The sequence below is a fragment of the Odontomachus brunneus genome, unplaced genomic scaffold, assembly GCF_010583005.1.
Source record: "Odontomachus brunneus isolate Ranch 3 - 2012 unplaced genomic scaffold, Obru_v1 Obru_scaffold_076, whole genome shotgun sequence".
Classification (NCBI taxonomy): domain Eukaryota; kingdom Metazoa; phylum Arthropoda; class Insecta; order Hymenoptera; family Formicidae; genus Odontomachus; species Odontomachus brunneus.
Window position 1 is genome coordinate 1529954 of NW_022639526.1, and position 21165 is coordinate 1551118.

Consider the following 21165-nt stretch of genomic DNA (forward strand, 5'->3'; position numbering starts at 1 on the left):
TTTTTTTTTTTTTTTTTTGAGAATATATTAGGAATGATAGTTCTGGTCTTGCGAAGTAGTTGAGATATTTTGTCCAGAAATTATTAACTGCGAAAAGGTTCAGATTGCCGTACCTGCACGCAAATCGCCAAATTGTTATCGAATTGGTAACCGTCCGGACAGCCGCACTTATAACTGCCAATTGTATTGATGCAAGTGCTATCGCCACAAGGCGACGTATTGCATTCGTTTTCGTCGATACACTGATTGTAATAGAGATGTTGAATAAAGCCTTCCGGACAGCCGCATCGGTAACTGCCCATGAAGTTCTGGAAATCAAAATTCTCGATATGATATCTTTTTAAAAGCGAGAATTCGGGTTATTGGTACTAATCAGATATGGCCGATTATCGTTAAACTTTATATCAAGAAATATTTGCAAATTTACCTGGCAACCGTGTTCACAATTGGCATCGTCAGCACACTCGTTGTGATCCGTGCAAAATCTCCCGGTATGATCCAGTTTGAAGCCTCGCGGACAGATGCACTGGAAGCTGCCTAGAGTGTTAATACACTTACCAGGTTTTGGACAAATTCCCGGCTGATCGCATTCGTTGATATCTGGAAGAGAAAGTTATAAAAAATAGATGAGAAATCATTAGTTTAGTGAAACGGAATCGGATGATGCAAAGTTGGAAGAGACATGTAACCATGACACGCGTCCCCTTGTTGATTGTAACCCTCTTGGCATCCACAAATATAGCTTCCCGGAGTGTTAACGCAATTCTGCTGGCACAAGTGACTTCCGGTCGCGCATTCATCCATGTCCCTGCAGCTAACTCCGTCAGGGTTTAAGATGAAACCTGTCGGACATGAACAGATGAAACTGCCCTCGGTGTTCTGGCAGTTGTACTTGCACGGTTTCGGCGTCATTTCGCACTCGTTGATGTCTGCCAATACAATTTAGTGCAATTATGATTGTCAGAAGTATTCTTAGAACACTGTAATTATTTATTCAGGGAATCTTACCGATGCAGTTAATACCAGATTTATCAGCTTTGTAGCCTTTATTGCAAATACATCTGTAGGAGCCGAGAGTATTGACGCATTGACCATTCTTGCAAAGATCGGGTATGGTGTTGCACTCGTCGATATCTAAAAATTCAGGTCGATAGAGAACAGAATCCCATTATTGTCACAGTTAATAAAATCACACGATTATGTGATAGCAAAATTCCAAATGTCATATTGAAGAATGATATTGAAGAACTGTACCTTGACCGTTCACGGAAAATCCTTTGTCCAGGCAAAGCTCGTTATAATTATCGGAGTCTCGGGACGGGCAGATCTCGCATTGCGGTCCCCATGCTGCCCCCATAGTGCAGCAACAGTCTGCCTTCGTGACTGTACGTAGTTCTGAAGTTCTAGCGGTGCATCTGCCGCCAATCGTTTGCAGGAAACAATAGCCGACTCTTCGATCTGGCCACAAGGAAATACCGACATATTTCTTTATCCGTGTTGGAAGTTATAGAGTACTTGTGTTATTTGTATTTATTATTTAAATTTTGCTTCATACCGATACACGATTTTCCATCGGGACTTTGCTCGAAACCTTCATAGCAAAGACATTGATAACTTCCTTCCAAGTTGACGCAACGTCCATGTTGACAAAGACCAGAGTTAATGGCGCATTCGTTGATATCCTTACATTCGTCCCCCGTTCCTATCTTCTGGTACCCGGGCGGACAGATGCACATGAAAGTGCCGATCAGATTCTTGCATTGGAATCTGCAGTCATTCGCTGGCGTGACGCATTCGTCCACGTCTGAAAATTAAAGTTTTATTCGGACGGTATTTGATTATATACATTCACGATTTGCTATTTCTATATACTATTATATCTCTATATATTTTTGTATATACAAAAAACATGAGGGAATATTGAAAAATTATATTAAATAACTTTTTTATGTAATATAATTTTTTATAGTATATTAATTATTATTTAATAATATATATTAATATATATATATATATATATATATATATATATATATAGAGAGAGAGAGAGAGAGAGAGAGAGAGAGAGAGAGAGAGAGATTATATAATAAAAAATAGATATTAATATATATTATACGTGGCTTATAATAATTATTTGTTATATGTGGCTTATAATATTGCTTGCCTATACAATGGCGGCCGTCAGGCGCCAAGGTGTATCCATACGGGCAAATGCAACGGAAAGAGCCTGGCGCATTGTGGCACCTGAAAGCGCACTGATTGCCTAGCTCCAGGCACTCGTTCACGTCTTCGCAGACTTGATTAGCACCCGGCGCGAATCCGTCGTTACAGGCGCACTCGAAGCCACCGTCGATGTTGCGGCAAGTGCCGTTACCGCAGATGTTCTGGACACTCAAACACTCATTGTTGTCCACGCACCGTCTCCCGGTTTCGTCCAACACGTATCCTGTCGGACACTCGCATCGGAATGAGCCATCTGTGTTGATGCATTCGCCACCGGAACAGGCATCCGGCATGAACAGGCACTCATTCAAATCAATACCGGTGTCGTCCCTGCCTGGTCCCTCCGGGCATAACCTCTTGAATTCCTCTAGATGAACATAATTAGTTGCGCGTTACTCTTCTGGATTCTTCTTCTAAATAAACATATCATGTCTTCTTGATATGTTTCCTAAGGTAGTCGGACTGTAGAACGTTTTCCTTCAATGATCTATAGCTAAAGTATATGTAACTGATCACTTTGACTATTTTTTCGACGAAACAATTCTGTTTAAATATATTTTCTGGAAATATTCGTTACCGCTGTTTTCCTGTGGACACGGTTCACAGTAACGTCCCCAAGCCTTGCCCATCGTGCAGCAACAATGTTTCCTTGTCATACCGCCTTCTCGTGGGCTGGTGCATTGGCCTCGCCTGTAAGTGTCATAGCACAGCTCTTCTCTCACGTCGATGCACCTCATCGAGTTCGGTTTGTCGCTCAATCGATATCCGACCGGACATTCGCAAATCACGCCGCCTTCTGTGTTGATGCACCGACCATTCTCGCAAATGTCTCTCGTCTCCACGCATTCGTCCACATCTACGGGATGATTATGAGATATGTAAATTTAAGAGCTTTGAAAAGTTTGTGCATACGATATGACGCAGGATGAATAATCAATATGTATTGATGTGAAGATTTACGAACCGGCGCATTTTTTCCTTGTGTGATCTAATTCGTATCCCGGTGGGCAAGAACATATATAAGATCCCATCAGATTCTGACATTTCCCTGGCGGCGGACACAACCCCGGTATCTGCAACAAATTCAACAATGGAAAGTTTTAATTTCTAGAAAATGTTTATATATTTGATTTATATAAAAATGATCAATGTCTAATTTAAGACTTGATACGCGAGCATATAAATTGAATGTAAAGAGTCATATTTAGCCCCATTTTGCGACATTTGAAATTTTAAATTATTTTATTAACAGAGACTTTCATGATAAAACTTTCATTTTATTGATAAAAATATTATTTATTTTAACAGAATATGTATCTTTATGGGCCACTTTCCTAAATTGTGAAGCGTATCTCTGTCTCATTTTTATACTTATATACTTTTAATCTATTTTCAGTAGCTACAATTTTATCAAAAAATAATTTAAGATTTCGAATGTCATAAAATAGCTAAAGGGCTAAAGGTTTATGGAAGCTTGGCCCTTTTCTTTAAGAAACTTGTTTTATCTTAGTTTACCTCATGGCATTCATCGATGTCACGGCAGTGTTGACCGTCCTGCGCCAATACGTAACCGTCTGCACATTCACAAATAAAACCGCCAATCGTATTGCGGCATCTGCCATTGCGGCACAAAAACGGCATTATTCGGCACTCGTTAATATCTGAAATATATTCGTTAAAATCATGACGTGCAAAACAAATCTCTACTAAAGAATCAAAGTTAAATTAAAGAAATCAGAATCTTCTCTCTTTCACTAACTTACCCGCGCAATCGTTGTTAGGACTGAGCTTGAATCCTTGATAGCACTGACACTTGTAGGAGCCCAAGGTGTTGATACAAGTACCGTTGTTGCATATATTCGGATTGCGCTGGCATTCGTCGATGTCGACGCAGTTGTCTCTATCGCGAGTCAGCGAGAATCCGGAATGGCAGACGCACTGGAAGCCACCTTGCAGATTGTTGCACGCGCCGTTGTTACAGATACCCGGTCGCTCATAACATTCGTCAATGTCGACGCAGTCGTGTTGACTAAGACCAAGTTTGTAACCAGCTGGACACACGCACTCAAAGTATCCCTGATGATTGCGGCACTGTGCGTTACCGCTGCAGGGATTCGGTATCTAAAAATGACGGAAATTTCAAATCTCAGTATGATCACAAATAATAACTATAAGGTCATTTTGATTTACTATTGTTTGATTTTTTTCTATATTCTCAGAAGAAAAGGAAGAACTGAAATCTCTTAATTATGCGAAAATATCCAAAAGCCGCACCTGCAGACACTCGTTCTCATCGATACACTGATGTGAATCCTGATCGTAAACGTAGCCTCGATCGCATTGACACTCGAAACTACCAGGTGTATTCATGCACCGTCCGTGGGTGCACATCGTCGGCATTAGGGCGCACTCGTCGATCTCTTCAGAGTGATTCGTGATCGGATTCATGATCTGACCCGGTACCAATCCGCACAGTATCTCGTGCTCGCCTGACAAGACCGACCGATAATTCCATTCTGTACGTCAATAGTTTGATTGAATACTTACGGGTACGTGCTTCAGGACATCTCTCGCAATTGCTGCCCCATGCAGCGCCCATGGAACAGCAGCACAACATTTTAGTCTGTGGCTGCTGCATGGGATTGAGACACTGTCCGGAATCGTAGATGAGATAGCAGAATTCTTTCCTCATGTCGACACACTCCTCTAAAAGAACAAATGTGTAACAATTGTGTGAATCGTCCGCTTTTCTTGTAGCAATTTTAATTTACATTTTCATCGTATTTTAATTTAATTTTATTTATATCCTTCTTGTATTTAGAGCACGATATCATGAAATATTTTAGACTGATCTATTCTATAGTGGTCGCGCGTGACCTCTTGATCAATTTAATTTTAATAAGATTGGATATGAAAATATTTAGGTGATTGTTATATTTGGATTTACTAACTTCCTCCAGGCATTGCCATGTATCCTTCGGGACACTCGCAATGATATTTCCCTTGGTCATTGATACAGTATCCTACTCCGCATATGTGTGGATGCAGTGCGCATTCGTTTATGTCTGCAATAATTTTTGTGTTAAACATATCGTTATCTAATCATGTCATGATTAGAATTAGATCAGTTATGACATATTAGATTATATAAGATAGGGAAATCCAGGTAGGGAAAATCTTGTGATAAATACTAAATTAAATAAAATACGAAATTAATGTTAAATTAAATAAAAAAATCGAAACTATAGAGCTGTGAAACTTTAAAATTTGTATGTTTTGGAACTTCTCACTCAGATATTTTTATTACCGATGCAATTGGTTTTAGTGTCGTCCAAGATGAAACCTTCGTTGCAGGAACACATGAAACTGCCAAACGTGTTGGTACAGTGCCCATTCTGACATATATTTTCATGTTCCTCACACTCATTGATGTCCTCCAGAATAACAGTTATACGATTCGGTCTATATCCCGGCCCACTGGGGCACAATTGCTCATATTCCTTTGTGCCGATCTGCGGGCACTCTTCACAACGATTGCCCCAGGCATTGCCGATACTGCAGCAACATGTTGCCTTCGTCATCGATGACGCCATCTCGAAAACGCACTGAGGCCTTCCGGTACCATGCTCGAAACCCGTGAAGCAAAACGATTCGCGTCTATCTGCGTGATGGATAGTAAATCAGGGTAGTAGGAATACGCGAAACGTACAAATGGCTTAAGATTCAATGGCACGATACACACCCACGCAAGCATTTCCAGCTTCCACGAGGTCATAATGCGGTGGACAGCGACAGAGGTATTTGCCTTGCGTATTGATGCAAGTGCCATATTGGCAAGACTGCGGACTCTCGCACTCGTCCACGTCAGTGCAATTGCCGCCGGAACCATCAAGTTTGTAACCCTCGTTACACTCGCAGCGGAACATGCCAAAGATATTCTCGCAGTGACCGAAAACGCACAGGTTGCTGAACATCTCGCACTCGTTGATGTCTACGCACGCCTGTTCGTTGTGTTCATCCGGATGCATGAAACCCATCTCGCACTCGCAGCGATAAGCACCCGGATAATTCAGACAGTGCCCGTTCTCGCAAAGTGTGCTGTCTTCTGTGCACTCGTCAATGTCCTTGCAGTTATAGCCGTCGCCTCGAAAGCCAGCATCGCACACGCACTACAAGAGAATGAATTTCGAGATTAATTTGAGAATTTAAATGTTAAAATTGATTTTTCTAGTTTCTAAATAAAATCAACTTTTTAAAATAAATTCAATAATAGTTGAAGAATTAGTAGCCGCAAGTATTCCCAGGATTGGGATTAAAATTAGGATTAGAAAAGTTAGGAGTGTTCTTTGTATCGATTGATTGATATTTCGCCGCTATTCGTTAGCTCTCAAGACTATTTGTTTTCGTTATTTCTCAACTATTCGTTATTTCTCAAGACTATTTGTTTTGAAAGGTACAATGAATACCTTGAAGGAACCCTCAGTGTTGATACAGTGAGCGTTGGAATCGCAACCACCGTTGTTCGTGGAACATTCGTTAATGTCCCAGCATTCGATCCCGTTTCCGGTGAAACCCTCGTGACAGGTACACACGTATGAGCCTTGAGTATTCTGACACTCGGCAAACTCGCTGCAGGAGTAAGCGTTTAAGCGACATTCGTCGTCGTCGCTACAGGCGGGTCCTTCCGCTGGCTTCACCGAGTATCCTTCCTCACAGCGACAGTTGAAGGAGCCGATCGTATTGTAGCACTCGCCGAATCCACATATTCTTGGTTGCGTTGCGCACTCATCGACATCTGATAATATACAAGTTATAATAACATTAATACAATTGTATTAACAAGTAACATCAGTAACATACACATAGAGAACGATTTATTGAATCAAATAAATGTTTCTTTGGAATAGTCCAAACAAATTATTTTGGTTGACACAACAAAAATATTTTTTTGAAACCAAGCCGCAAATAAATATTTTTGTTGCGTCAAACAAAATTTTGTTCGATCAACCAAAAAATTCGTTTGGACTATTCCAAAGTAGTGTTTATATGATTCAACCAAATCTCTCTGTATAGATAACATAATTTCGATATGAATAATAGTGAATGTGCTGTACTCACCTGAACAGGACATACTGTCTCTTCCAGGAAGTAAACCGTTCGTACAGTTGCATATGTAGCCGCCTGGTGTATTTCTGCATTTACCTCCGTTGCAGATTCGTGGGTTCTCCTTGCACTCGTCTACATCCACGCAAGTTCGACCGTCCAGATTCAAAGCGTAACCAGTGCTGTAAATGATTAATAAGCATGCATTGTTAACGATTTAATCTCAAGTCGTACACTGAGAGAAAAGACTGGTAACTATAACAAACTGCATTTAATTACAGAAATTCGTTGAATCTTTAGTAACTAATACTAAATGTGATAATAATTACCAAATATTTAACAGATCGGGAGTATGACGTAATTGCATTCACAGTAACATCAATTAAATAATTTAGTAATAGTTACTTAATATTAATATTAATATTAATATTAAATATTTAATATGAAATATATTACAGTTATGAACAGTTATTTGATAATTGTTATGAAATTGTTATATCCCATGTAATAAAAGATTCAGTAAGTACGAATTCTATTTTGTTACCAATATAAGTATGTTTTGTTGCAGCACAACGAAAAATTCATTCATTTGCAGCTATTACATCGTTTCAATATCTATTATTACAGATGGTTGGTTGAACCTACCAAACATTTTGTAACTATTATAAAATCGCTTATTTTGCTCAACTATTCAATAAGTTTTATTTACCAAATATATTCTGGAAACAAATAAATTTTACTTCTGTCAAATAAATAATTTATTTTACAGAACTAAATTAATTAATAAGTATTGCCATAGCTTTGGCCCGCTATATTTACGTCTACCATTTAGTAATAGTAACCAAATTTTGATAATATTTATTAAATTCTTCTCTCAGTGTAGGAAGATACTAATTATGCGTGGATATGTTATAAAATTTATCAAATAAGTGCAACGCAATTATCGTAGTATTAGCCATCAGAAAAAGATTTTTACCGACAAGAGCAGGAGAAGCTGCCCGGAGTGTTCAGACAAATGTCCTCGCAATTACCGTTGCCAATTGCGCATTCGTTGATATCTTCGCAGTGGGATCTGAGACCCGTTTGTTGATAGCCGTCGTCGCATATACATTGATAGGTGCCCATCATATTCTCGCAGACGCCGTTCGAGCAAATACCACTGGTCCTCGAGCACTCGTCTATGTCTTTGCAGGACTGCTTGTCGGGCCCCAGTTCGTGCCCCGGAGGGCACTGACAGTTGAAGCTCCCCTCGGTGTTGATACAAGTGCCGCCGCGACACAATCCCGGCATCTCCTCGCACTCATTTATATCTGGAATATTTTTTACGTGATTAAATCTGACAACTTTTATCGAATTTTTTCTCATACTGTACCCATGCAAATCTTCATGATGTCGCTGCTGCGATAACCAGAATTGCAGTCGCACTGAAAATGGCCGGGCATGTTTCTGCAGGTGCCATTCCCGCAAACTCCACGCATGATTTCGCATTCGTCGATATCTAGCAGTTGTTAATTAAATTTGATTAATTTTATATTAATCAACATGTGAATCCTTAAATTAATTACTTGAGTTTCTCTGCTGGCATAACACCTTCATTGTAAGTAGTTGTTGATATTTTTTCTTAGGACTTGTTTAAGATTTGGAATTTCATGGGAAAATCATTCTTCAGGTTTCAAATTGTTCGGATTTTAAGTTCCAAAATATTTCATATAAGAACTTACCGTTGCACTTAATTCCATGCTCATCGAGCGCATAACCTTGATTGCATCTGCAACTGTAACTGCCGATCGTGTTCTTGCATCTACCGTTCAGACACATGCCCGGAAACTCGATGCATTCATTGATATCTTGACGTTCTGTGAAACCTTCGCCCCGAGGGCACAACTCTGCATGGGTCTGTGTGCCCATTTTGGGACACAGCTCGCACCGATCGCTACCCCAGGCTCGGCCGACGGAACAACAGCAGAGGCTTTTAGGGAAATGGCCTTCTATGGGACTGGTGCATTGGCCATGACGATAGTCCAAGAAGCAAGTTTCTTGCCTGGTGTCGGTGCAAGTGGTATCTGTAATCGAGAAATTAGAGAAAAAATATTCAGGATGAGAAGAAATATCGAAAATAATAAGAAATGCATCAGTGTTGTCATAATTTTATGTACATATCATTTCAATTATCTCGATTTTATTTATATAATTTTCTTTGAGAAAATTGAGCGTGTTTGTGACAGTTCGTCGTCGCTTACGTGCTGCATCCAAGGTGAGACCAGGTGGACATTCACAACGATACGAGCCGTCTGTGTTAACGCAAGTACCGCCACCCTTACAGATACCACTGTTGAGTTCGCACTCGTTGATATCCGTGCAGCCCTTGCCATCCGCCTTCGTGTAGCCCTTTGAGCACTCGCAGAGAGAGTGATCGCAGATCTCGCAAGGGCTGCCCCAGGCCACGCCGACAGAACAGCAACACTCCGAACGCAAAGCTACTCTCGGTAGATTGTTCTCGCAACGACCATCTACCATCTTGGTCCAGCAGGAACCTTTCCGATTGTCTGGAATCAATTAGAATACTGCCTTTATTTATATATATCACACTTATTTATTTCATGATTATTTCGTTGTTGCTCGGAGAAAACGAATGGCTCGTACCCATGCAGATATGGCCAGTGTTGTCTAGAATGTATCCCGGTGAACACTCGCACTCGTAAGCTCCCAGAGTGTTGATGCATATGCCGTTGAAGCATACCTCTGGTCCCAACTCCTCACATTCGTCCACGTCCTCGCACATTTGATTTTGTGTATTGAATCGCATACCCGTAGGGCAAATGCACTGTGATAAATTAATATCATTAACAATCGCGAGATTTTTGTACTCAGTCATAAAATCAAAACACAGAACAGTGTAATTAATTAATTAATTCGTGATAAAACTGCAGTCAATTTTAGTTAATTATTATTTTTGCTTATTTAATAAAAATGTGCTAAGAGAATAGTTAACTTACCTGGAAACTGCCAGGCGTGTTTCGACATTGCCCACCGCTACACAAAGAGTCTTCTAGCTCGCACTCATTGATGTCGCTGCATATCTTTCCTGTCGCATCCACTTCGTATCCACTGTCGCAGATACATCGATACGTCCCCATAAGATTCTCGCATCCGCCATTGATGCAGATATTCGGGTTTTGGGCGCACTCGTTGATATCTATAATATATTTCGAGTTCATGTTATCTAATTTAATTAGAATTATCTCATTTAATTAGAATTGTGGAAATCTAAGCTTTTGAATTTTTACATACTAGAAATTTTTACTCATCTCTGAGCATCTGATTTTGAAGATTTGGAAATGTAGAAATTTCTCAGAAATTTAGAATTTGAAATCTCGGGTCTCTCTGAACAAAGTATTTGTTTACCATCGCCATTGTAAGTCATTCCGGCGCCATGCGGACATAAGGCTTCGAACTCTGAGGTGCCCGGAAGCGGACAGGGCTGACAAGTGCTGCCCCAGCCCAACGGCTGGCCCAGGATTACCGTGCAACAGCAACAACTGGACTTTGTCACGGCAGTGGATGTCGGGTTGGAACATTGGCCGTCTCTGTACTGCGAATAGCACAGATCTCTTCTCGTATCTGACCAGCGCGGAATCATCATTTATTAGATGTATCCAGACTTCACAATTGTATGTTTGGAACGAAACGCATAACGTATTTCGTACAGAAAATAATTGTTACGAACCTAGACAGGACCTTCCGTCAGGACCTAAATTGAATCCCAAGTGGCACTCACATCGGAAACTGCCAAGTGTATTGATGCAACGTCCATTTTGACAGGGTGAACTTACACACTCGTCGATATCTTGTAGGATAATTTTAACAAATAATTATAAGTAGAGAATTTTTTATAACGTAATATTTTTATTATCTAAATTCCAAGATTTTTCATTTTATATTAAACTTTGCGAGAAATCTAGAAAAGGTCTAGAAACTTGAGGAAATTTTATATTTTTCAAGTATGAAATTATCAGAACAGTTGAAAATTTAAATATTTAGTCTAGGAGAGTTCTTTTTTTTGGAAAAATATAATTTTGTTATTCTTATTGTTAGCATTGTCAATTGATATGAGATAAATACCAATGCAATGACTCAAATCAGGACCAATTCTGAAGCCAGAGTCGCAGACGCATTTGAAAGATCCTTCCATGTTAACGCATTTTCCGTTCTCGCACATGCCGCTAGTAGAACATTCATCCATATCCACGCAGAAAGTATTGTCTCGCGAGGGTGTAAAACCCGATTGGCAGATACAGTGGTAAGATCCTGGTGTATTTTCGCAACGGCCGTTTAGACAAATTCTCGGATTTTCTATACACTCGTTGATATCTAGAGACACAAAATATTTGCGCGAATTATTATCGCACAATCATTCCTTAGGATATCAGTGTAATTATACGTATTTTTTTGTTTACAATTTTAGCAAATCTGAAATACAAATTAGGCTAAAGAAATTTTCCTCACCTACGCAGGTGTTCTTTGACGGTGACAGGGTGTAACCGTCGTTACACTTGCATTTAAAGGACCCGTTCATGTTGATGCAATGTCCATTGGTACACATTCCCGTATCTTGGCATTCATCGTGATCTAGAAAAATATATTACCATCAATATTACTAAAATATTACAATTGGTACCATTGCTATTTCTGGTATTATCATTGCTGCCAGTGTACTATGGCTATTATTGCTGTCACTGTTAACAATTTCAATCATTAAACTCGCTATTTGTCAAGAGAGTTCAGTTACCTGTGCAGTATCTGCCTTCGCCGGACACGACAAAGCCGGGTGGACAGTTGCAGGCGAAGCTGCCAGGGTAATTGCGACAGGTTCCGCCTTGGCAATAACCTAACTGACACTCGTCTACGTCCTCACACCTACCACCGGGCTTTCTCGTGAATCCCGGGTAGCATTCGCATTCGTAACCTTCCTTAGTATCGATACAGTGCCCGTCGCCGCAAATGTCCGGTCGCAGCGCGCACTCATTCACCTCGGTGAAAAACTGCAGTTGCGAGCAAAGCCTGTTGTAATCATCTACAATTGAGTAATAACGTGGATCCTGTAGAATTATCAATCGTCATAGTGCTCGCTTTTATCTAATAGATGCGCTAATACTCGTCGGTTCTTCACGAACTTCGAGTCTATATTCGGTTTTGTTCGCTTCAAGAATTTCCTCGCGAAGTAGTTCGAGATGTTTCTCTTTGATGAATTATCGAAGACACTTCGCGAAGGATCAATTTTAATTTTGTACAGATGTAAGTAACAACGTGTAAAGTTGTACAATTAAATTATGCAGATATTGTGAAAAGTTACACATTTTTACGAAGTTCTCCAATCATGTACTGTTCGTTATATTTCTCTTTGAAGATGCGTACGTACCGCTGCCAGGATTAGGGCAGATAAAGCATTCGTCACCCCAACCTCGACCCATGTTCTTGCCGCAACAACAATCCTTCTTGCTCAGTCTCATCGCCAGTCGATTCTTACACTGTCCATTACGGTTCACCGCTGTGAAACACAATCCCTGCCTGCCGTCTGATGAACAACAATTAAAAAATTGAAATTATTTAATTGACGTTAACAAATACATAATATAAGAAAATATTTAATATTTCTGCAGTAACGCGTAATCACCGATGCAATATTTGCGGTCCTGGCTTTGTATGAATCCTGGGTTGCAATGGCAGTAATAGCCGCCGTTTGTATTTATGCATCGACCGTCGGCGCAAATGCCTTGCTCTTGACACTCGTCCTTGTCCTTGCATTCATTGGTCTCAGGATCCCTCGCTTGTCCCGGAGGACATTCGCAGGTGAACGAACCAGGGGTGTTCAGACACTTTCCACCTTGGCACAGTCCAGGAATTGCTTCGCACTCGTTGATATCTGGAAAGAATACGACACAATTACAATTACTATTATATTTATCTAAATTATTGAAAAATCGTGAACATCAATTATTTTTAGATTGTGTAAATATTTTAGTTATGTTTAGCTCATTTTTTTAGTAATTAAGATTCTTTGAGCAAAATTGGACCAGTGAGAGGCGAGAGGCAAGATTTATCGCGGACGTACCGACGCATTGACCCTGATTGGTCTTCAAGTAACCCAACTCGCAGTCCATTCTGACCGGACATCTCTCACAAGGGTGTCCCCAGCCCTTGCCGACGGTGGCGCAGCATAACTGTCGCGTACAAACCACCCCTTGGAGATTCGCCAAGCACTGACCGTTCTTCACTTTAGTGTAGCAGGGCCCGGTCCTGAAAGATATATCGTAAAATAACTCGGCGATAAAGCAAAAGATACATGTATTTACCTGTAATCAGTTTCACAACGTCTTCCGGTATACCCGTAGATGCAGGCGCAGCGATCTGGGCCGATGCATCTTCCTTGGTTCAAGCAGGGCTCCCGACAGATAGCTAATTCACGATTTCTAATTAATTATTTGCACGGAAGCTTACTTTACGTGCCGCAAGATTTGTCTTAGTTCATATATTATTGGTTTTACTCACGTTCGTTGCAAAATTCTCCCTGGTATCCATTACGACACTGGCACCGGCCGTCGACGCAATTTCCATTTATACAGTGAACTCTGCACCCACCGTTCTCACCGCGATCACCGCGTTCACCGGTCTCGTGGGTGATAACTGTTAAACGAATTTGATTTTAATTCAGGCATCTACACGAATTTGTGGACGTTACTCGTGGGTGTTCCTGATTCCCGGTAGAATTCTTGAGGATGCTTTCTAAACTGACTGCTTTTAGAAATAGTCTGACTATTTTATGAGATAGAATGGAAAGAGTCGGTCGAGGTCATGTTCGATACATATCTCACCTTTGCTTTGTCCGCTAGTACAGGTAGAAGCGACGATGTCACCTTCGCATAAACAGATGTTGGGTTTTATGCATCTCCCTAGAGGACCGCAGCGTCTCGTACAAATCGCTGAAATTCAAATAACATTTAAAATAGTAAGCGCTTCTTCGAGCGTGCTGTACAAATTGTGCATTAATATTTTTTTATATTTAATACATTATTTTTATTAAAAATATCAGAATGCAATCCATATAAAACTACATTATAATTAATTATAGTTTTAATTTGAAGGCGGACATTGAGCAATTTCCGTAACGGTTTATTAATTGCGAATTAATTAACGGTTAATCACACAGAGACGTAGAGAAAGAAAGAGAGAAAGATAGAAAGAAAGACCCGGAAGTTGATGGAACGTAGATCACGAAGTGTGGCCGCATTACCAGACAATGCGATCAACAGGAAGCATATAACAGGTCATTAAACCAGTTTTATTCGTGGTGACTGCTCGTGTCGCATAAATGCCTATTTGTCCGTTATGTAATTGCACGATCATTATCAACGTCCGCGGGCAATACCGAATGATAATGATAGGTGGTTATTCGCGCGCGATATTAATAACTGCTTTCTATCCTGTGAGTATTCTGCTGCAGGCTCCGACGGTTATTTATTCTATTTGACACGAGGATCGCGAGGATACGTTATTGCGTCTTCCGTAGTTAATCGTTTCGTTTAGCATCGTTTTGTACTATTATTGCTTTTCCATTTCAACGGGTTTTATTTCTTCTACACGCGTTAGAGTTGGACTCTACTATTTGAATATTGCTTAGTAGCAATAGCACATTCACGAAAGTGATATTTATGGATGAGAAAAAAAGTAGTTAACATTGTCTTTACTTACGAATAACGCACAGTCCTGTTTCTGGTTTTTTTGTCCATCCTGGACAGCAATAGTTTTTATACCTCGATCTACACACGTTTGGCCTGGAAACAGTTTTCAATTTGTCAGTTTTCTGAAATCGCTTTACGTTATATATGCGTGAATCTGTTATCGTTCATGAAGTATATTCGTCTGAAACTTCTTCATTAGCTTTCGAATTTACGCGAGTTAGTGGTCTCTCTGTATGATGCCAGCTCGAAGAAGCCGCAGGCGGAAACGCCGTGTTTCCGCGGCATTTCCGCGGTATCGCGCAAGAAAACGGTGGCACGTGCAAGAAAACAGGAGCGAAAAAAGGGGAAGAATGGGAAGAGAGCGGAGTGCCACTTCAGAACAAGGAGGCCATTCACATCTGGCGCCTCATAATTAACGTCAGCTGCTATAGATCGGCTCTAAACGCCTCCACTTAGGCCTCTCGGCGCCGCAATCGCAAACGCGGGAGCACCACCGACTGCTTTCTCACGTCGCGCCATTTTTTATTGTGCCAGATAACACGATTGTTATCTGACACGGTTTGTAGGACTTGGAGCTCTGTATTTCTTAAAATCCGGATAGATTTCAAAATCTTCAGTCCCGACTTTTACAGTCCTAGACTTTTGAGTCCTATACAGAGGAATACTATAGAATTTTGTCATATAAACTGTCAACTTTTATATACATTTTTTATTCTGCAATGTTTTTTAACATTGCTGAAAATAGACTTATTAATTACAAATTTTTATCTCGCTAAAAAACATACTATATTTTTTAACAATAGATTCAGTTCTTTGTATACACTGAAAGAAAAATATCTACTATTTAATAAAATAAAAACTAAAAATCATTCAACGGATATTAATAACATATCTATTTAAATCCTTTCATTGAAGTAGAATAAACAGTTGCTTTCATGAAAAAGTTTTAAGAAAAAATATATTTTATTTAAGGAATATTTTATATATTAGTATATGATTATATAGTATAACTAAATGTGTTATTTTTATGTACTCACATCGAATAAATTTTTTTTTCTATGTATAAATACCACATATAAAACGGAAGGATAATCAGTTAAGACCAAATATCGATCATGTGATTTCTAGTTACAAATTATGTAGCAATTTTTTACTATAAAATTCTCTTTATGTAGCGTGGTATTTGGATTTTTTTACATGTTGGAAGTGCTGGGATTTCGGATTTTTTGAATTTTAAAATCGAATTGTTGAATTTGAAGATTTTTAGAGACAGAGCTGCAGGTGATCGTGCCACACGTTGGCCCTCTGCATTCCCCTGCGTGCCCTTTAGGCGTAGCGAGCCTGATAAAGTAACGCGATAACTTGTTATGCGCATTTCTCGTTTCGCTAGCGTGAGAGAGATTAATGTCTTCGCGTATCCGGCATTTCTCGCTCTTCCTTTTCGCTTCTTCTCTCCGTGACTTCTGACATACGCGTTACACGCTTGGCGGGTATCGTATTCGCGGACATGGACATCGCGCGAGAAGTGGAAAAGGTGAAGGAGTGTTTATAAGACAATATTAAAAAGAAGAAAAAAAGGAAACGTGTACACACATCGCTCACCGTGCGATGGAGCAATCTTGCTCAAACAGTGGCCCACTAACTGCACAGAGTACACATACTTGACGAGTGTTTGCATGTGATTACGTTACTAAACGACCTCGTGTTCTCCTGAATCCATCATTATGCAAACAGTTTGGTGTTATAAAACACTCGACTCCAAACTCGTTTAAGAGTGAATCTCTTCTCCGCTTGTGACATCCTGTATTTTATTGTTTCTTCAGCAACGATAAAATCCCGCTGAAATGCCGGTCACCATTTCGGCGAGGATGATTAAAATCGACAGTGACTGATTTTGATGTTCGCCGTTAATTGGAAAATTATAGCGAGGAGCTCGCGTCTGAGTAATAATAATAATAACAATAATTGGCGGCGGGATTACGAGGACGTGGGCGATTGTCGCCCCGCGGTCGAAAGCTTCAATCCAATTTGTATGTAAATGGTCGCTCCTTTGGAGATTGCTCCATCGCCGAACTTGTATCGCGGTATGATCACATTGATCAATACGTGGGCACTTTAAACGCACATCGACAGGGTGTAATTTTAACACCCGCTCCTAATGATAGCCTGTCCTAACGAGGCCTGAAATCAATGCGCGAAGTGTTCGTCGGCCGATATCTTCATTTGAAGATCTTTGCAATGGTTAGCGCCCATTTCTCGTGGAGTTGGTGAAGATGTTAGGTTTCGTCTCTGTTGGCTCTTTCTACATTTATTGACAGCGCTAACTAATATTGAATTATGTAATAAGCAATTTTGAGTTTTTCTAGTTAAATAAAACGTTTGTATGTTGTTATAATTTTGTGGAATAATACATACGTTATCTTGATCTATGATCTGCCATTCGCATATATTGTTTTATAAAATTACAATCACAAAATCATTTCATCTGAAAAACCCGAAATTACTTATTACATAACAATTTTTAGTTTCCCCTATAAAGGTACTAGTACAGTATTATCACCTATTGAGTTGGAAAGAGACGCTATTAACTATAACATCATCCGTGAATTGCTGTACGTATTAATCAAGGAACGCCCTGTCAGTGCCTAGATAGCGTAGACTCAATTAATATCCGAGTCGTAATTAGCTAACTGCTACTTGAAAGAGTTCAATTGGAAAGTGCGCTGTAATAGCTTTGAAGCGGCCGCCCTCGAATTGTCAGCCATTTAAATTAAAATGATCAAAAGGCGACTGTGTCTTTTGATCGCAATTAAGGACGAGCAAACAACAGCGTGTTTTGCGCGTGCGAAGGATTGCAACCGCAAAAAGCACAGCCACGGCAATTGTTTGCGGTTCGCTTAAACGGGTATTGTGTCACAAGTGCAATTGGTCACGGTATTGCGGCACGAATGCGATTACGTCGCACGCGAGAGATCGCATATCGAATGTATGCCGATATCTTAACACCTCACCGCTGCTACCGTTCATTCGGAGAACCACCGTAGGACATCCTGTATTTTTTATATAATAGTATAAGGTAAGTTCGTGTCCACAACCTTGACATAAGCCATAAAAAATTGATCAACTACAGTCGATTCTTCTTCTAAAAATCGACCATGATTGGTCAATTTCTTACGACTTACGTCTTGAAGTAAGGTTGTGGACAAAAGCTTACGTTCCTAACTATTAAAAGTTAGACTAACTTCCAATCATTTACATAAATTTGGCGATAGAACATCAAAGCGGGTAATGAACGTGTTAATTCGGTTAAATATCTGACCAATTACGTTTCTGCTTTGGAACTCAGAGGTATATATTGAAATTTTACTTCTTTGGAACTCAGAAATCTTGTAATCTCGTGGAGCTTTCTTTCTAGGACTGCGACACAGTCGCGGTTCTGGTACACCTTATATAATCTTTTCTTTCTTTACGTCAGGAATTATGTTGCGTTATAATCGCGCGCGGCGCGTAACGAGCTTAAATTACGCGTTAAATTAAAATTAGTCGGCATGATGAACAACGCAAAAACAACTTAACGCGCATGACATGTTTTCTTATCATTCCGCAGCTTGTCGGCTAGGTTTAATAACCTTCAGCCGCTGACAGCTTCATTACTTTGGCATCGCTTCCTGTACACTCCTGTCAAAATCTTTCTAACGATCAATGTTTTTCAATATTATCGCGAATATTTGATTTCAATGCACATATGCGCAAAATGAACATTTCTCAATATCAAAAATTAAAGTGTAGATCACGCTATAAGACATATATATCGAATCTGTCATATCACAGAATGTAGTTGGTTGTCTCTTTGCATAAACCGTGAGACTGATTTTTTCGAATGTCCAAGGTGCCGATATTGAGTCATGAACGGCGCCTTGTCATGGAGTTGCATTAGAAGTTGCACTAGCGACTCTAATGCTAACCGCCTCTACATCCCAAGAAGTTGCTCCTTCACTTCCTGTCATCAGCATCAGCGTAACGCGCGACTCAAATCAGTCTAAGTAGTTTGGACTAACCGTGAATAATTTCCTAAGTGGTGGTCCCGTTATACGTGAAACCGACCCTATATCCTATTTTTTACGTTCTCATGAAGTAAGAATCAAGATGGCATTTGATCTGTTACACGATAGATCAAGTGGATGACGTCAAAGCGCTCTCTGTTCGCAAATTTTCTTTGATCGTGGAGTGTCCGAAAGCGCATATTTGGTCCACTTTTGGGAGATCTTTTCCTGCTCACGAACTGTGATCGATTGTTCTCGCGTTCCTTCGTATCCTATTATCGTTCAAACGACGATGACATACGGCGAGGTATCACACACGCGGGGCATCGTTCAGCGAAATGATGAATCGCCGGCACAATATGCTCATAGACGTACCGGATGATGATGAGCGGGTCATCTCGCGGAGCCGATAAAAACGCAGCAGAATGTACTTCATATTCCGGGGTAGTGTGCGCTTATCGCGCCCGCTCGTCCGCATTCCACCGCGCTAATTAATTAACGTGGAGACGCGCGTTTATCAACGCGGCAGATAATGCAGCTGCAGCCCGTGCGGAAGAGAAAGAGGCGCTTACGCCAAACGAAACGTCTTTCGACAGTCGCGAGTCATAAAAGTTTATACGGCTACCTAATATATCTCGCGGTTTTATCTCGGCATCCGGATTTCCCGCTCTAATTTAACTGTTCGCGCTGACAACAAACCGGCCTACGTGTGGCTCAACACGAATTTCCGAAGGTGCAAGAGTTTCTCTGTAAGATAAAAATACTAATGCTCAGGACATTCGTTGTGGACTCTAAATATGAATATTCGAACTTTTAATGAAAAATATATATACATACATTCTATGTTGAAAGTTTAAATGTGACAAAGTAAAAGTACCAAAAATAGTAATAAATGTATCAATATTTCATCGTTGGTATTTTTCTTAACCGCAGTTCTTGAATGGGCTACTTAAAATGTGCGATTGTTAAACATTCAGCATTTTAAGTAGCTAAAGGTGCAAGATAGAGAGATGTTTGTTGCGACTCGACGAACACACGATGAACTGTAAAACGCTTAATCAGCAAACTACACTGATAACTGATGCCCTACAATCGCTGAACTTTGTCATTTATCGTTTTGTATTCCTCTAAATGTAAAGATAATGGCACGAAGCAAATTTATTCATATTATAACTGACTAGCAAGATTATAGTTTGTAAGAGATCCGCGTACATTTTGTCGCAATCGCTGATGACATGCGAGAAATTATTCTTGCCTCAATAGCTGCAATTAAATAATGAAGGACATATCGATTGAGTAATTCTATGTCCGCGTGTTTTAACGTCACTTGATACAAGCGGGTTAATTTCAAGTTCGAGTCTTTATGAGACGCGATTAGTATCCATCCCAGTTGCACATTATAACGATGAAATAGTAGAAATTAGTGTTGAAACCATTAGATTATTCCATGAAACTAGGTCTACTGATATTCCCACGCGGATTTGAATTGTAACGTTTGCATAAATATGTAAGCTCGCAATCTGACTCTTTTGTAATAAGCTCTTATTAGGTCACGCAAGATTTAATGCGAAATGTACATATATGTTTGACTATATGTTTAACATATTTTTTAAATATTTTTTAAAATATAAACATGTGTATGTATAGATTATATAACTTGACCACAACTTAAATGCACAACTTAAATGCAATTTAAATACAACGTAACGTAACCTAGGTATTTATTCGCTTAATTATTAGAATTATTAAACTAAATATTTTATACTTTGTGAATCTTGAAATTAAAAAATTTCACTTCATTGTACGCGTGAAACTTTAGTATTTTGATCGGATCTTTATTAATTTTATAGATTTTAGAACACTATACGTGCGCGAAATTCTAAAACTTGAAATTGTGAAAATTTTGGAACTCTCAGCAGTTTATTGCTTGAGGTTCGGAAATAAATGTAGATTGTCTCAGAGTGTTCAGTAATTGGACAAAATTAGGTTAATAAATTGCGATCGGTACGTATAAAAAACTGGAAAAGTATTTCCGCCCCCCCCCCCCCCCCCCCCCC

General features: G+C 39.8%; 1 protein-coding gene across 4 annotated transcripts in view; it reads right to left on the reverse strand.

Moving 5' to 3' along the window:
- LOC116847286 (fibrillin-2-like) overlaps positions 1-21165 on the reverse strand; it is a 26666-nt gene that overhangs the window by 2113 nt on the left and 3388 nt on the right. For all 4 annotated transcript variants that reach the window (XM_032822128.1, XM_032822127.1, XM_032822125.1 and 1 more), the window contains 36 exons: positions 15076-15158; positions 14199-14306; positions 13876-14010; positions 13680-13782; positions 13439-13623; positions 13001-13249; positions 12746-12901; positions 12116-12400; positions 11833-11955; positions 11449-11697; positions 11054-11173; positions 10732-10947; positions 10323-10522; positions 9970-10150; positions 9567-9872; positions 9048-9389; positions 8699-8824; positions 8303-8636; positions 7342-7508; positions 6690-7018; positions 5966-6392; positions 5531-5884; positions 5175-5288; positions 4771-4929; positions 4498-4712; positions 3987-4344; positions 3739-3884; positions 3188-3296; positions 2801-3079; positions 2165-2590; positions 1556-1804; positions 1255-1458; positions 1009-1134; positions 690-929; positions 428-600; positions 114-308 (listed from right to left, as the gene is read on the reverse strand). In XM_032822128.1, coding sequence (XP_032678019.1) covers positions 114-308; positions 428-600; positions 690-929; positions 1009-1134; positions 1255-1458; positions 1556-1804; positions 2165-2590; positions 2801-3079; positions 3188-3296; positions 3739-3884; positions 3987-4344; positions 4498-4712; positions 4771-4929; positions 5175-5288; positions 5531-5884; positions 5966-6392; positions 6690-7018; positions 7342-7508; positions 8303-8636; positions 8699-8824; positions 9048-9389; positions 9567-9872; positions 9970-10150; positions 10323-10522; positions 10732-10947; positions 11054-11173; positions 11449-11697; positions 11833-11955; positions 12116-12400; positions 12746-12901; positions 13001-13249; positions 13439-13623; positions 13680-13782; positions 13876-14010; positions 14199-14306; positions 15076-15158 — 7771 coding nt within the window. The remainder of the gene's footprint in view (positions 1-113; positions 309-427; positions 601-689; positions 930-1008; positions 1135-1254; positions 1459-1555; positions 1805-2164; positions 2591-2800; positions 3080-3187; positions 3297-3738; positions 3885-3986; positions 4345-4497; positions 4713-4770; positions 4930-5174; positions 5289-5530; positions 5885-5965; positions 6393-6689; positions 7019-7341; positions 7509-8302; positions 8637-8698; positions 8825-9047; positions 9390-9566; positions 9873-9969; positions 10151-10322; positions 10523-10731; positions 10948-11053; positions 11174-11448; positions 11698-11832; positions 11956-12115; positions 12401-12745; positions 12902-13000; positions 13250-13438; positions 13624-13679; positions 13783-13875; positions 14011-14198; positions 14307-15075; positions 15159-21165) is intronic.